The sequence below is a fragment of the Meles meles genome, chromosome 12 (genome assembly GCF_922984935.1).
Source record: "Meles meles chromosome 12, mMelMel3.1 paternal haplotype, whole genome shotgun sequence".
NCBI lineage: Eukaryota > Metazoa > Chordata > Mammalia > Carnivora > Mustelidae > Meles > Meles meles.
In genome coordinates, this window is record NC_060077.1 from 59468250 (window position 1) to 59484506 (window position 16257).

Below are 16257 nucleotides of genomic sequence, written 5' to 3' on the forward strand. Positions count from 1 at the left end.
GGCTTGGCCAACTGTGCTCCTGGCTCGGGAAGGTCCAGCCTGGTTTCCTCGGGCTCCTTCCCTGTGTGGGAATCCCACAGGGATTTGATGGCTTTCAGAAAGATCAGATGGTTTCATGGCTGGGTTGGGCTCTCTTTTCAGGAGATTTCAAAAGAATCTGTGATTCTTTTCAGAGAATTCAGTTTTCCGTAAGAAGCTTTGGGGTTCTTGTTTTTGATATCCAGGCCTCCTAATTCCATTCTCCTTTGTGTGGAAGTCACTCTCCTCAGTGGTTAAGAATGTGGGTTCCGATTCCGACGGCCTTTGGTTGGCTCTGTGAGCTTGGGCAAGTTCGTGTCAACTCTCCAGGTGTCCATGAAGCGGGGCTAACAAGGTGCCCTGCGGATAGTGTTGCTCTGAGGACAAAATGAGATACGCTGTAGAATGCCTGAGCACGGAGTCCAGTAGGAAACAAGGGCTCAGTAAGCACTGAGTGTGAGGGCACCTGCGGTGGTGGTGGGGGGGGGGGATGGGGGGCGTGGCTCCCATGCTGCACTGCGGTGGGTGGCTCTCTCGCCCTCCCTGGATGCTGTGCTCACCCTGGCGCTGAAACCAAACCTTTCACCTGGCTGGGATCCCCCAGGGCTCAAGGTGAGAGGGTACCACCTCATGATGGGAGGTGAGGAGGGAAGGTTAAGCGTGGCCAAAACAGCTTCTTCTAGGTGGGGGCCTCCTCTTCTTGAATCTGGGTGGGTTTGTGACTCGCTCATAAGGAGGAGAAGGCCACAGAAGGGGACGCTGCGTGGCAGAAAAGGCAGTGCCACATCAGCATTATTCCTTGGGACGTCCGCTTTTGGGCCCCAGGTTACCATGCAAGAAGGTCTACCCTGAGGCTGCGGTGCTCTGAGGAAGGCAGCCATGTGGAGAGGCCAAGCGCAGGCCCTCTGGTGGCAATCCTGTTGTGAGCCCTCCTGGCTGGGATGCCAGACACACACCCGACGCATTAAGTGAGTCTCCAGATGACTCCAACTCCCAGACAGCACGTCACTCCCAGCCTTGGCGTCTTCCCAGCTGAGACTCGGGAAATCATGGAAGAGAGTCAGGCATCTTCTCCGCTCTTTCCAAATTTCTGACCTACTATAGCTGCGAGCACAAAAAAACGGTTACGATTTTGTTCCACCACGTTCGGTGGCTTGTTTAGCAGCAGTGGTAACCGGGACTGTAAATGTGGGGTATGGGGGTTGGGGGTGAGCACAGGAGATTTCTAATTCCAGTTGGCAGGGGTTGGGGTGCGGTGGGGAGGGAGCTTCCCTAGCAGCTGCCCTTTGAATGGAGACTACCGGACTCTGGAGATGGAGTTGGCCTGACCCCGTGGTGTGGCCTGGTCTCTGCTCAGGGAACGCCTGAATTTCATTAGCAGGTCCCCACGTCACTCAGCTGTCTGCCCAAGGTAAAGGAGCAGAGTTGTTTTCCTGAGGCCCCTCAGTTCAACCCAGAGAATGGATTTTTCTTACTCTGACAGTCCAGGGGAGAGAGAGCTCAGGTGAAGATGGCCATGGTCTCACCGGTGTGGGAGGCGCCTTTGCTGTGCACAGCCCGGAAGGATCGCGAGCTGGCGTGTGGTGAGCTGTGTCTGCGGAGGGGCCCTGTGGCTCCTGGCTGCCTCTGGCCACCCTGCACTGTGGATTCCTAGGGACAGAAGCTTCAAAGGTTTGCCCAGCTGGGCAAGATGTGTTTGTTTTCCTGAATGCAGTTAGGTGACTGCCCTGAGTTTAGCCAGAGTCGTCCAGGGCTGTGATCAGCCCTGGGGCAGAAGATGCCAAGGAGCCAGTCCCCATCCCGGCCATTCGGATTTTATTCTTGTGGATCTCCCTTGGAATATGTGGGCTCTTTGAAACAAACAAACCAACTAGCTTATTATTTCTTTTTTTAAATTGAGATAGTGTTGACATATAATATTGTATTAATTTCAGGTGTATAACATAATTATTTGATATATATATGTAGAATCCGAAATGATTACTACGTTTAAGTCCAGTTAACATCCATCACCACACATAGCTCATTTTTTTCGTGTGATAAATGTTAAGATTTACTTTCTTAGCAACTTTCAAATACATGTAACACAGCATCATTAACTAGAGTTACCATGCTCTACATTACATCCCTGAGACTTATTTATCTTATAACTAGAAGTTTGTATCTTTTGATCACCTTTACCCATTTTGCCCCCCATCGCTGACAGCCACCAGTCTGTTCTCTATATCTAGGAGTTTGATTTTTTTTTTTTTTTTTGGTTCCACATATAAATGATATGATATAGTATTTATCTTTCTGTGTCTAGCTTACTTCACTTAAAATCATGTCCTTGAGGTCCATCCATGTTGTCACAAATGACAGGATTTCCTTGTGGTTTTTTTTTTTTTTTTAAAGATTTTATTTATTTATTTGACAGAGATCACAAGTAGGCAGAGAGGCAGGCAGAGAGAGAGGAAGGGAAGCGGGCTCCCTGCTGAGCAGAGAGCCCCACGTGGGGCTTGATCCCAGGACCCCGGGATCATGACCTGAGCTGAAGACAGAGGCTTTAACCCACTGAGCCACCCAGGCGCCCCTCCTTGTGTTTTTTTTATGACTGAAATACACACACACACACACACACACAGTTTCTTTATCCATTCATTCTTTGATAGATACTTACATTGTTTCCATGTCTTGGCTACTGTAAGTAACTAACGCCTTGGTGAAGTGGGGCGAGAATATCATTTCAAGATAGTATTTTCATTTTCTTCAGATTAATACTCAGAAGTGGGATTGCTGGATCACATGGTAGTTCTATTTTTAATTTTTTGAGGAACCTTCATAATGTTCTCCATAGTAGCTGCAACAATGTACATTCCCACCGAGAGTGCACAAGGGCTCCCTTTCTCTACAGTGTTTGCAAAACTTGTTATTTCTTGTTTTCTCAATAATAGCCATTATAATAAGTGTAAGGTGATATCTCATTGATTTGATTTGCATTTCCCTCATGATGATTGGTTTTGAATGTCTTTTCAGGTACCTGTTGGCCATTTGTATGTCTGCTTTGGGAAAATGTCTATTCAAATCTTCTGCCCATTTTTAATAGTGTTGTTTGTTGAAATGTGAGCTCCTAACTTGGAATTTGGCCTGAATTTGACATTCTCAGGCATACATTATAATCCATCTGGATAAACTTTAGTTATCAGTGACATTTTATCAAGTGTGTTTAGTAAATCCATGATAGATCAGGGCACTTGGGAGCGAAATTCCAAGATCAGATTTTCATTTTATTGTTGGGAAAGGGAGGTCCACATTTTGATCTGAAACTCTGTCCCAGGCCATCCGAGTAAAACTGGACGACCTTAACACTGGTCTCATGTCGTATTGAACCCGCAGGTGGATAAAATGGCCAGTCTTTACAACATCCACCTGCGAACTGGCTGCTTCTGCAACACTGGGGCCTGCCAGAGGCACCTGGGGATAAGCGACGAGATGGTCAAAAAGCATCTTCAGGTTGGTAATTCTGGTCGTCTCCAATGGTGGCCTCTCCAACCACCCTGGAGCCTGGTCTCGTGTCTGGGGTCAGAGATCCCAATCAACCATGAACTGGATTTTACTTAAAAAGAGAGAGGAAGACCCGGCACAGAAACAAACGTAGTTTTAGTTAGAATATTTAATCCTACAGAGCATTGTGACCCCAACTCTTTGGGTGACTGACATGGGTTCAGCACTGGGGCAGGTGGTTGGCCTGAGCAGCGACCGATACTGGGCAGCCCTGCTTGGAGAGGTTTGGGGACTTCTTGCCTTCCTTTCCCCTCCTCCCAGCAGGAGCACCCAGCCTGCTTTGGCTTTTGTAGTAGCCTAGGCTGGCCATTTATATGTCTTCTTTGTAAAAATGTCTATTCAAATCATCTGTCCATTTTTAATAGTATTCTTTGTTGAAATGTGAGCATCTTCACATTTCATAAGACAAGAACATCGCTGTCTTGCTTTCTTGTCAAAGGGATGCAGCACTCCCTTTGGTTTTGAGAGAGGCTTGAGGGAGTGACCAGCAGGTGTTTCTCCTGCATCAGCTCTGGGGAGACCAAGAAGCTGACCCATCATACTTCTTAAACTTTGGTTTGTCTTGCTGGGTCCGTGGGTTGTCATGGTGTGTGGCTCTGGGTAAATGCCTTCCGTGCAGTATTTCTTTTAAACTTTTTTTTAACAATCCATTGAGATCAGTATTGACCTCAGTTTGCACCTGAGCAAAACGAGATTCACAAGGGAGTCCTTGTGCTTAGCGGAGCAGGGCTCAGACACACAGCATGTGTTACTCTTACTGTTTCTTCTCCTGGGTTAAATTTCTTCTCCAAAATGATTTCAGATTTATCCATGTGGAATGAGTCACCCTGGCTGACTTATTTCCTTTTTATTCTAGGCCGGTCATGTCTGTGGAGACGATGTGGACGTCATAGATGGGCAGCCTACAGGGTCTGTGAGGATTTCCTTTGGGTACATGTCTACACTTGAAGATGCCCAGGCCTTTCTTAGGTTCATCATAGCAATGCAACTGCACCAGTCTGATGGCCAGCCTCTCCCTCAGACCACCCTTGGGGAGGCTGGAGCTGCGTCAGAGAGCGAGGCTCTGGATGCCGGGCTGATCACTGTGGACACCTGTAGTTCCTCACCTCAGGAAGATGTCCGCACAGCCTCTGGGGTTGGTGACGACTTGCCTAGCACTGTGGATGCAGGGGGTTCGCACCCACATCCACCAATGGCCACTGGAACCCAGGAGATCCCTCCAGAGAAAACAGCAGGAGTCCTGCAAGGGGGCCTTGGGCCACGTGTCATCACCAATCTTTACCTCTACCCAATCAAATCCTGTGCTGCATTTGAGGTAAGGGTTTTCGTGGCAGCCCAGTGACCACTTTTTGTTGTTATTGTTGTTTCCTTTATACTATTTTTTTAAAAAGATTTTATTTATTTATTTGACAGACAGAGATCACAAGTAGGCAGAGAGGCAGGCAGAGAGAGAGAGGGAGGAAGCAGGCTCCCTGCCGAGCAGGGCTCGATCCCAGGACCCTGAGACCATGACCTGAGCCGAAAGCAGAGGCTTTAACCCACTGAGCCACCCAGGCGCCCTGATACTATTTTTTTTTATTAAGTGAAGAAAAAAGTACAGAAAGTAAAGCAAGGCATGCAAAAAATCAAAATCATATTCAGAGTGCTGTGACATGGGAGTGGTCATTCTCATTCCACCCTTCTTGGTTGGGGCTGACTTTTGAACACGGCTAGGCTTAGAGGTACGCTGGAGATGATCCTATTTCTGAATGGCGAACACCTAGTTACTCTTAATAATTGTGGATATAATTTTCAGTGAATGGGTGTGCTGGTTCCTTGCTGAAGTATTTTACATGCTTTGTCTTGTTCCATCTTTAAAACAAGATGAGGTGCGTGGTAATATCATCCCCATTTTATAGATATGGAACCTGAGAGCTATTGAGGTTAAACACTTTGTCCAGTCATCAATGATAGAGGAAAGATTTGAATCCGGGTCTGCTGACTCCTTGGGTCAATGGTTTTATGTGACTTGTTCTGCTGAGCCCTCCCTGTCGGTATGAACTATGTTATATCTTGAAATGGTTGGGCATGGTGGTTACGTGAGCTGGGGGGTTGGGTTGCCCGCCTTGGCTGGCCAGCCAGCCCTGACAGCCCTGTGGTGGCCAAAGTGTGGCTATCTTCCTATGGTCTGTGTGTATCCCAAGTCCCAGGTAAAGGTCCCAGACTTCTGAGCCTCTGGAATTACAGGCTCTTTGGTTCCTGGTCAGACATACCATGGTTAGGGCTGTTTGTGGCCTGCTTTTCATGGTTGTCCCATGGGAACCTGTCCTCCAGGCTGAGACCATAACAAGCAAATTCACTTTCACTTCCTAATGGAGGAGGGTGAGGAGTCCATATTTCCCGTGTGTGTGAGACTTGTATTTTCACAGACTGCTCATGTTACATAGGATAACCACATAGCACAGGTACCTGGGTAAGAAGTAGTGTCCCATTTTACAGATAAGGACACTGAGACTCAGTAAGGTTTGCTAAAGCTCTTCTGTCCATCTGCTCATTCAAAAATTGCACACCAAGGACCTGCTAGCTGCCAGGCCTGGGGCAGCACATGGTATACATTGATGAGCAAAATGGAACAGGTTCCTTCCCTCAGAGAGTGCAGTATCTCAGAAGGGACAGACACAAGACCAAGCACCACCTGAGAGAATAGACTCATACTGGTGATAAGGGGCCATGAAGGCATGAAGGGGGTGCACCAGATACATCTCTGGTGGACGGATGTCTTAGTCCCTTCAGGCTGCTACAGCAAAGTGCCATCAACTGTGTGGCTTATAAACAACAGAAATTTATTTCTCATGGTTCTGGAGGCTGCAAGTCCAACATCAAGGTGCTGGCAGATTTGATGCGAGGGCTCACTCCCTGGTTCACAGACGGTGTCATCATTGTCGTTGTTGTTGTCTTCTTCTTCTCCCCCCCCCTTTTTTAAAGATCTTATTTATTTATTTGACAGAGAGAGAGAGAGATCACAAGCAGGCAGAGAGGCAGGCAGAGGGAGGGAGGAGGAGGCAGGCTCTCTGCTGAGGAGAGAGCCCGATGCGGGGCTTGATCCCAGGACCCTGAGAGCATGACCTGAGCCAAAGGCAGAGGCTTAACCCACTGAGCCACCCAGGTGCCCCCAGATGGTGTCTTCTCACTGTGTCCTCACATGGCAAAGGGGCGAGGGAGCTCTCTGGGGCTTCTTTTATAAGATCTTTCATCACCTTCATGACAGCTCCACCCTCATGACCTAGTCACCTGCAAACGGACTCCTAACCCCCAATGTGAGGGTATTATCTGAGGTTTCTTTAGGATTTCTGCCTTTACGGCAGGAATTCCTTAAGAGTGATACTATGCTTTCTCAGTGCATCTCAGAAGGAGACACACTCTGTTCATTTGTGTCAATGCTGGTGAAATTAACTTCATCGTTTGCTTAAGATGGGGTCTGCCAGGTTTCTCTACTGTAAAATTCATTAATAAGTAATTAGTCAGTATTTTGTGGGGAGATTCTTGAGGATATGTAAATATCCTGTTCCCTATCAGATTTTATTCACCAGATTTAGCATCTATTGATGACTTTTGCCTAAATCAGTGATTGGTATGATGATTGCAAAATGGTAATTTAAGAAATTCCATCATTCTTTTTTATTTATTAGCTAGTATTCTGTTGTAGGATAGAACTTTCCTTCTTCCATGTTTACTTAGTCATTAATTCTTCTTTCTTTTTGTATCTGCATGGACCCCCAGATTCTGATTTTCCTCAAAAGGTTACAACCCATCATCATCAGTATTTATTTTGATGCCTAAATTGCTGCACACTTGGCCATGGGGAGCTCCGTCAGGTCAGCTCCTGTGTCCTTTTGATATGTCCCTATTATTCCTTGAGCATTTCCTTATTCTCTGGTGCAATAATGTGTTCTAGGCTCATTCTGTATGTCCCCTGCCTGAGAAATGGAACGGGTCATTTTCATCAAAGGCACTTCACATCTTACATCAGAGAATGATATTGAGAAACTAATACTTGGTCGCCACGTCTGATCCTTGTTCTTGCTCCTATGCCCCTGCGTGTACAGAGCTTAGAAATGTTTGCTGCTGTGACACATTAGCATAAACTTTTAACAGGACTCATCTGATTAGATTGGGCCCACCTGGGTCATTCAGGAAGCTCTCTCCATTGTAAGGTCCTCAACTTCAGTTGTACCCACAAGTCCCTTTGGCCTAATCCCAGAGATTAGGATGTGAACATGTTTAGGATGACCATTATTGTGTCCACCACTATATATATATGTGTTAAGACTTTTGGGACACTCAGCATGTGTGCATACACACATCTGTATTTCTTTTTTTTTTTAAGATTTTATTTATTTATTTGACAGAGAGAGATCACAAGTAGATAGAGAGGCAGGCAGAGAGAGAGAGAGGGAAGCAGGCTCCTTGCTGAGCAGAGAGCCCGATGTGGGACTCGATCCCAGGACCCTGAGATCATGACCTGAGCCGAAGCCAGCGGCTTAACCCACTGAGCCACCCAGGCGCCCCTGTATTTCTTTTTTTTTGTTTATTTAGGGTACTTAAGTGGCTCAGTTGGTTAAACCACTGCCTTCAGCTTGGTCATGATCCCGGACTCCTGGTATCAATTCCCGCATCGGGCTCCCAGCTCCACGGGGAGTCTGCTTCTCTCTCTGACCTTCTCCCTTCTCATGCTCTCTCACTCTCTCTCTCAAGTAAATAAATAACATCTTTGAAAAAAAATGATTTTTATTTATTTATTTGAGAGAGAGAGAGAGAGCACAAGCAGAGGGAGCAGCAGGGAGAGGGAAAGGGAGAAGCAGACTCCCCACTGAGCAGGGAGCCCAATGTGGGACTTGATCCCAGGACCCTAGGATCATGACCTGAACTGAAGACAGCCGCTTAACTGACTGAGCCACCCAGGCGTCTCGTCACACATCTGTCTGTATCTATCAATCAATCTATCTATCTATCACCTATTGATCTATCATCTCTCTCTGTCAGCTAGCCATGCCCCCGATTTCCCACGAACACCTCCACCTTCAATCCGATACCACACTGTTTATTCTATCTAAGCCCCTCTCCATACTCGAACCCCTGTCGAAACCTGGCTTCTGGACCTCCACCGGGTACTCATGGGCTCAATTCCTCCTTCCGTAGCCAAACCCCCGCTGCAGCAGCTGAAGGCTCAGCCCCACTCATGTCCGTTCCCGCCTCCCTCAGGGAGAAGAAAGGAGGAAAGGGAAGCCAGCACATTAAATTTTTAGAGGACAAAGTAAAAGATAGAAAATTATAGACCGGGGCGCCTGGGTGGCTCAGTGGATTAAGCCGCTGCCTTCGGCTCAGGTCATGATCTCAGGGTCCTGGGATCGAGTCCCGCATCGGGCTCTCTGCTCAGCAGGGAGCCTGCTTCCTCTTCTCTCTCTGCCTGCCTCTCTGCCTACTTGTGATCTCTGTCTGTCAAATAAATAAATAAAATCTTTAAAAAAAAAAAAAAAAAAAGAAAATTATAGACCTATTTCAACCAATAGGCAAAGAACAGTGAAGAGTCTTCACTTCTACGCTAACCAGCTAGCCTGCCCCAGTGTTCTCGATGCTGGCAAAAACCACCAGACTCCTGTGTCTGAGACAAAGGACTTTATTACTCACAGAACAACAGGCAGCATGAGCTTCATGTTTGTGTTCCTTCCCAGTGCCCCCCTACCCTCCGTCCCAAGAGGAGTTACAGAGGGGCCCAGGTGGATGGTGTGCCCTTGGCTCAGCAGCCCCTCCCTCAGGGAACTGTACTCATCATGGCGAGCTGTTGCTCAGGAGGAAGACGTCCTACTACTGCACTGTGAGCACACCTGCTCTCCTGCCCGAGGCTTGTACTTGCTACACAAACATACTCAGAAAGGGAGTCTGGAACAAAGGGCAGTTAGTGCTTCTGCTCCTTACAACAGACACGCAGAAACAAGAGACATGAAGGTCGTCTCCCAGTAATACATTGTCTTCTAAAAAGTTATTTGTAATTCAAAACACGTTTTCCTATGGAAATAAGGATGGTGGCTTCTGGGCTTTCCTATAGAAATAATAATAATAAACAAACAAACAAATAAATAAGAAATAATGATGGTGGTTTCCGGGCTTACCGAAAAGGCTTATATAGACCATTATAGTGCAGAGATTGAGGGTTGGACCAACAGAAGCAGCTATAGTCTGTGGGAGACTATTTGATAACGTGAGAAAATTAAAGAGAGAGGTAAAGAGATTAACACCTATGGATCATCTGATATATTTTAGTTGCTTTACATTTTATATTTCATTTCAGCTTTGAGCCAATACTATGAGAAAATCCTACATGTGACAAAGCCAAGACTCAGGAAGGTTAGGATGTTGTTCAAAGCTAGTAACAGTTGAGGTGGGATTCAACCCAGGTCTGTCAGTCTGCAGAGTACCCCCACCTCTCAACACACGACATTTCCACTGCCTAAATACAGGGCTCACCCTGCTTAAGGTGAAACTTACCCTGACATTCGTCCTCCTTGAGTTCTGTGCCCTGCCCCTGCACCCTGCGGCTCCTCTCCTTCACGTTCCATGGTGCCCCAGTCTTCCCTGAAGTCTCTCACTGGAAGACCCATCCCCAAATGCCCCTTGATTAAAAATTGCATCCCTTTCTTCATTACCTGCTGTGAAGTTTTCATATTTTTTTGGGTCGCTGAATTGAGTGCTCAGAGGAGAACAGTTGGATAAAGTTGATTCACAGGTCAAGAATGATTGTTTCTTGGTTGGGTTATGGACATTGGGGAGGTTATGAGCTATGGTGAGTGCTGTGAAGTGTGTAGGCCTGATGATTCACAGACCCCTGGAGCTAATAATATATTATATGTTAATAAAAAAAAAGGAATGATTGTGTCTAAACTACTTCAGAAGCACTTTTTTTCACCTTTGCCTGTGCCTTTCTTCACTGGAGACCTGGTTCCAGAAGAACCCTCTCTGACGGGGCTATTGGCCATGCACTATGGCATGCAGCACTGTTAGCAACTAAGCTGTGGACAAAACTCCTGTGAAGACCTGGCCGTACTTCATTGAAATGTCATTAGCTTTTCCCTAATGCCCTTTTTCTGTTCCAGGATCTCATCCCAGATGTCATATTATATTTAGCGGTCATGTCTCCTTAAGCTTCTGTGGGCTGTACCGGTTTCTCAGACTTTCCTTGTTCTTGATGACCTTGACAGTTTTGAGGAGTACTGGTCAGGTATTTTTTAGCATGTCCCTTAATTTGGGTTTGTCTGATGTCTTTCTTATGATTAGACTGGGCCTACAGGTTTTTTGGGGGAGGAGAACCACAGAGGCCAAGTGCAAATCTCATCGTATCAAATATCACGTATCATATCATATCATATCATATCATAGTACATACTATCAACATGACTTATCACTGTTGATACTAATTAACCCTCATCATCTGGTTGAGAGAGTATTTACCAGGTTTGTTCACTCTAAAGTTTCTCCTCCATCTCCTTTCCATACTGAAGTCTTTGGAAGCAAGTCAGTTAGTGTTGCCTATGTGTAAGGGGTAGGGAGTTACCCTCCTCCTCTTTGAGGAGGGCAGCATCTACATCAATTATTTGAGGTTCTTCCATAGGGGAGATTTAACTTTTCTTATTTATATATTTGGGTATTTATTTATTATTTATTCAATCATGTATTTATTTCAGTATTGAGTCCTGCATATGTATTTTGTATGTTGGGTTATAATACAGTACTGTATAATTATTCTTATTTTTGCTCAAATTGTTCCAGTTCTGGCCAGCAGGCATGCTTTCAGCTGACTCCTGCATCCCTTTGACATACTCCCATCATTTTGTTTTTTTGAGTATTTCCTTACTTTTCTACCACCACCAGATGATCCTGACCCAGCCCTAGAATCAAGCTTTCTCCAGTTGTTTTTTTTTTTTTTAATTGGAGAATGGGATGGAATGCAAGAGCTATCTGGGCAGTGGGTGTAATTTATATTTTAATTTTGTAGAAATATGAAGAATTCAGGAAAACTTATGCACTTAAAGTGGATCAGTTCAGTGACCATGCCAGTATAGTCATAGTTTGTTTGCGAGACATGTGTCTATAGTATGAGGGTACGCCTGTACAGCATCCACCACTATGGGAGGATAGGAAGTGAGAGTGATGGAAGTCTGTGGGGAGGAGAGCTTCGAGATGGGGTGGAGTGGAGACTTACTTTCCATGCACATTCTTGTTTTCTCTGAACGTTGCTCTGTGCACGCACAATACCCATTTAAAAGACAGGCTGAAGAAGAGAAGCGTAGGAAGTGGATCTGGAGGTTAATGGACGGTATCCAGCTCTCGCACTGTCTCCTTTGCATTGTCTTCTTTGCTTTCCTTTCCTTTCTCCCTTCATTTCCTCCTTCAAGAGTATGAGCTGAATTCCTGAAGTCCATCTGTACTTGCGTAACAACTGTGCAATAACGTGAAGACCATTTTTGAGGAGCTCTGCCCTAAAATATATTTACTTTTTCCTTTAGGTGACCAAGTGGCCTCTAGGAAATCAAGGGCTGCTGTATGACCGGAGCTGGATGGTTGTGAACCACAATGGCGTGTGCCTGAGTCAGAAGCAGGAGCCCCGGCTCTGCCTGATCCAGCCCTTCATTGACCTGCAGCAAAAGGTCATGGTCATCAAAGCCAAAGGTGTGAAAACTACATTCGTTTCCCCAAATCGACTCTCAAGAAGCTTTTATACTCCTATGAAAGTAAAATAATAGGTTTTCCTCTATCGGATATTAAAACAATCTGGAAGGGAGTGAAATGTTGTCTAAGAAACAAAGATCTTGGTCCTTGTGTTTTGAGAAATCTCTGGAGAGAGGTAAAGATCTGACAGTTCACTTAGAAAATAAAGGAATATAAAATTTGAAATTATATGTCTTTTCACTCACATTCCCTTTATTTCAGTCAGTTGTCATAATACATACTCAAGCTTTAATTCTTCCTTGTTGAGTTTTTGTTATGAACTAACATATATAAAAGTACAGATCACCTCTGCCCAATGGAACTTTATGTGACGATGGAAATGTTCAATATCTATGTTGTCCCAGTTGGTAGCCACTGATTACGTGTGGCTATGGAACACATGAAATGTGGCCAGTGGGATGTGTACAGGTCAGTAGTTTTTTGGTATATTCACAAGACTGTGCAACCATCACTACAGTCAACTTTAGAACATTTTCATCACCATAAAAGAGAAACTTCATAGCCATTAGCAGTCACTCCCCATTGCCAGCCTCATCCCTGGCCCCTGGCAAACACTGATGGAATCTGTTTCTATGGATTTGCCTATTCTGGATGTTTCACGTAAATGGAATCACACAGTATATGACTTGACTGACTTCTTTCGCTTAGCACCATCTTTTCGAGGGGCGTCTATATTTTTGGAATAATATGCCATTGCATGGATCCGCCATTTTGAAAACCCCATTTAGTAGTTGTTGGATATTTAGGTTGTTTCCACTTTTTGGCTATTAGAAGTCATGCTGCTGTGAACATTTGTGTACAAGTTTTCATGTGACCTTATGTTTTCCATTCTCTTGGGGATGTATCTAGGAGTAGAATTGCTAACTCATGTAGGAACTGTATGTTTAGCATTTCTGAGGTGGCTGCATCACCAGTTTACATTCCCACCAGCAATACATGGTGGGTCTAATCTTTCCACATCCTCAACACCTGTTATTTTCTGTTGTCGTTTTGCAATAGTCATTGTAGTGGGTGTGTAGTGGTAACTCTGCTGCTTTGATTCACATTTCCTTAATGACTAATGGTGTTGACTGTCTTTTCTTGTGTTTGTTGGCCATCTGTATATCTTCTTCAGAAAAATATCTATTCAAATTCTTTGCTTATTTATTTTGAAATTATTGCATTGTAAGTGTCTTTTCTGTATTCTGTATACAAGTCCCTCTTTAGATCTATGATTTTCAAATATTTTCTCCCATTGTGTAGATTGTCTTTTTATCCTCTTGGTGGCTCGATTTTACTTTTAATCTGTCTGCCTATATCACTATGAGTTGGCTCATGCTTTTTTATCCGTTTTGACAATCTCTATATTTTTATTGGTGCATCCTGTTGGGGTTTTGATTGTAAAATCATGTATTTTTTAGTCATGTATTTGTAATCATATTTTGATTGTATTACCATATATTAATTTCAAAAGAACTTATATAATATTGAGTCTTTTATTTATAATAGTGTCTCTCTCCATTTAAGACTTCTTTAAGTACTCCAAATTTTAATATTTTCCAGAAACTTTGACGCTTGTTTTTGCTATGTAATGATTTTTTTAAAAGAATGCATTAATTTATTTTTGAGTGGGTGAAAGAGAGAGAAGAGGGAGAGGTAGAGAGAGAATGTTAAGGAGGCTGTGCACTGGGCATTAATGTAGAGCTCAGTTTCATGACTCTGAGATTATGACCTGAGCCTAAATCAAGAATCAGATACTTAATAGACTGAGACACCCAGGCATCCAGCTATGTAATAGTTTATTGGAATATTTTTAATATTATCTTTTTTCTATTAAATATTTTAATTGGTTATTAATGCATATAGAAACACTATTGATTTTTGTATATTAATGTTTTACCCTGTACTTTTTCTGAATTCCTGTTAGTTTTATTAGTTGATCTGAAGATTTCCTTACATATTCTGTATAAATAGGCATATTGTCTTCTAATAACAATAGTTTCATATCTTTCTTTCTAATTTTTATTACTCTTCTTTCTTTTTCTTATCTTATTGCATTGTCTAAGCTTGGCTTAGGTTGCTTATATAATGGTGAAACAGTGATGGAACATATCCTTCTTCATTACTGATCTGAATAGAATACTTTTAAAAGTTTCAAAAGTAAGAATGATGGTTACTGTAGGTTTTTGATAGATTGGTTTTACCAGACTGAAATAGTCCTTCTCTTATTTAGCCAAATGATGACTAATAGTCAATTCTTTTTGAATGCTTTTTCTGCATCTCTTGGTTATCCTATTTTTTTCCCCTATAGCCTATTAGTGTGATTTCTTACATTAGTAGATTGTCTAGTACCAAATTATCCTCTTGTAGGGGAAACACTACTTGGCAATGACTTTGATACATTGATGGATTTGGTTCATTAATATTTTGTTTAGTATTTTTGTACCTATTTATTGGTGAAATTGATACATCACGTTCTTTTACTGTGCTTTTCTTATTTAAGTTCAGGTATCCAGGATATTACATACAAAAATAATTGAGTGGATTGCTTCTCTTTCTTTCTATCCTCCAAAGCATAAAAATATATATGATGATTATATAGGGTTTATTCCAGAATATAAAGAATGGGAAAGAGAAAGAAAACAAATACCAATATCTTCCACTTCAGATTAGCAGCACTTTGTGAAGTGGTGTGCTGTCCCTCTCATCAGGGGTCAGATATTCTGCTCACTTGCAGGGCACTCCCACACTGTGAGAGGACTATAGGGCATCCATCTGCAATGCATGACAATACAAATTGAATAACAAACACTAATACAAGACATTATAATCATCTCATGAATGTGACCTGTCATTCCCAAAGATTTTAGGCATATTGAGCCGAGAGATCAGGCTCTCTTATTTCTCTGTATCTCTGAGCTGACCACAGAGCTTAGTATATACATAATGAACTTGTTTCCAATGAACTTTGTTGGGGGCCCTTGAATTCAATTCATGCATGGATCCCAGATTCTGTTACCTTAACCAGAGGCCTATAATGACCTTTAGAAGGCAACTGAGTGCCAAAGACTCTGAGTGATTTATTTAGAGCCTTGTGTAAGGATAGAAAGAGGCTGAGTACAGGCCCCCCACTGGCTGCCCAGGGTGTGCCCTTCTCCACATGCTGTCCTCCCTGCTCTGGTTACTTCCTCATAACCAGTGTTCCAAGCTCACTTTACTGCTCTGCCCTGTGGATGCATACCTGGCATTGTGATGTTCTTCCATGCACACACTTTTGACACGGCAGCATCTGTAATTACTCAGCACAGCTTAGTCCTTCTCCAAACTTCAGGAATATTCTGGAGTAGTCCTTCTTCTGGCTTTCCTCACACAGGGACAAGAGTATGTAACTGGCTGTGCAAGTGCAAGGTGTGGAGGAGCAGGGGACATAGTTTATGGAATACTTAGTACTCAAATTGTTGTGTCTCTGTCTTTGTCGTGGTGAAAGCCCCGTTGTGATGATCAGGGCCTGAGGATCCGACATGATCCAAAGCTTGGGATATGCCCATTTGTTGTGCTCTGTGTGATGGAGAAGGACTGGAATGGGCAGGGATGAAGGCATGCATGACATGTGCTTGCCTGGGGGATAGGTTGGGTCATGCTGGTGAGTGGTATGACCGGCAGTAGTGTGGAGAGGGCTGGAGGGCACAGGTGGGTCACACAGGAGGAGTTTCTGCTTCTAGTGTCCACAGAGTGGGGGCTACCACACATTCTACTCAGGTGTCTTGGCTTCATGCCTTTCCTGGACTCTTAAGGACTGCAGAGTAACAGAGGACCTCAGCAGTTCCAGCCTTTACCAAAGGTCTTTCCCTCCTTCATGGCATTGGATCAGTTTCCTCTTGTTTCATCCATGTATTTTAGTGTGATTTTATTTAATGAATAAACTGCACTTTTGCTGGGTAATGGGTCATGAGT

The 16257-nt window shown here is 44.0% G+C and overlaps 1 protein-coding gene across 1 annotated transcript in view; it reads left to right on the forward strand.

The window, feature by feature from the left end:
* MOCOS (molybdenum cofactor sulfurase) overlaps positions 1–16257 on the forward strand; it is a 60058-nt gene that overhangs the window by 19975 nt on the left and 23826 nt on the right. The window contains exons 7-9 of the mRNA XM_046025089.1: positions 3394–3510; positions 4418–4876; positions 12102–12264. Of these exons, the coding sequence (XP_045881045.1) occupies positions 3394–3510; positions 4418–4876; positions 12102–12264 (739 nt within the window). The remainder of the gene's footprint in view (positions 1–3393; positions 3511–4417; positions 4877–12101; positions 12265–16257) is intronic.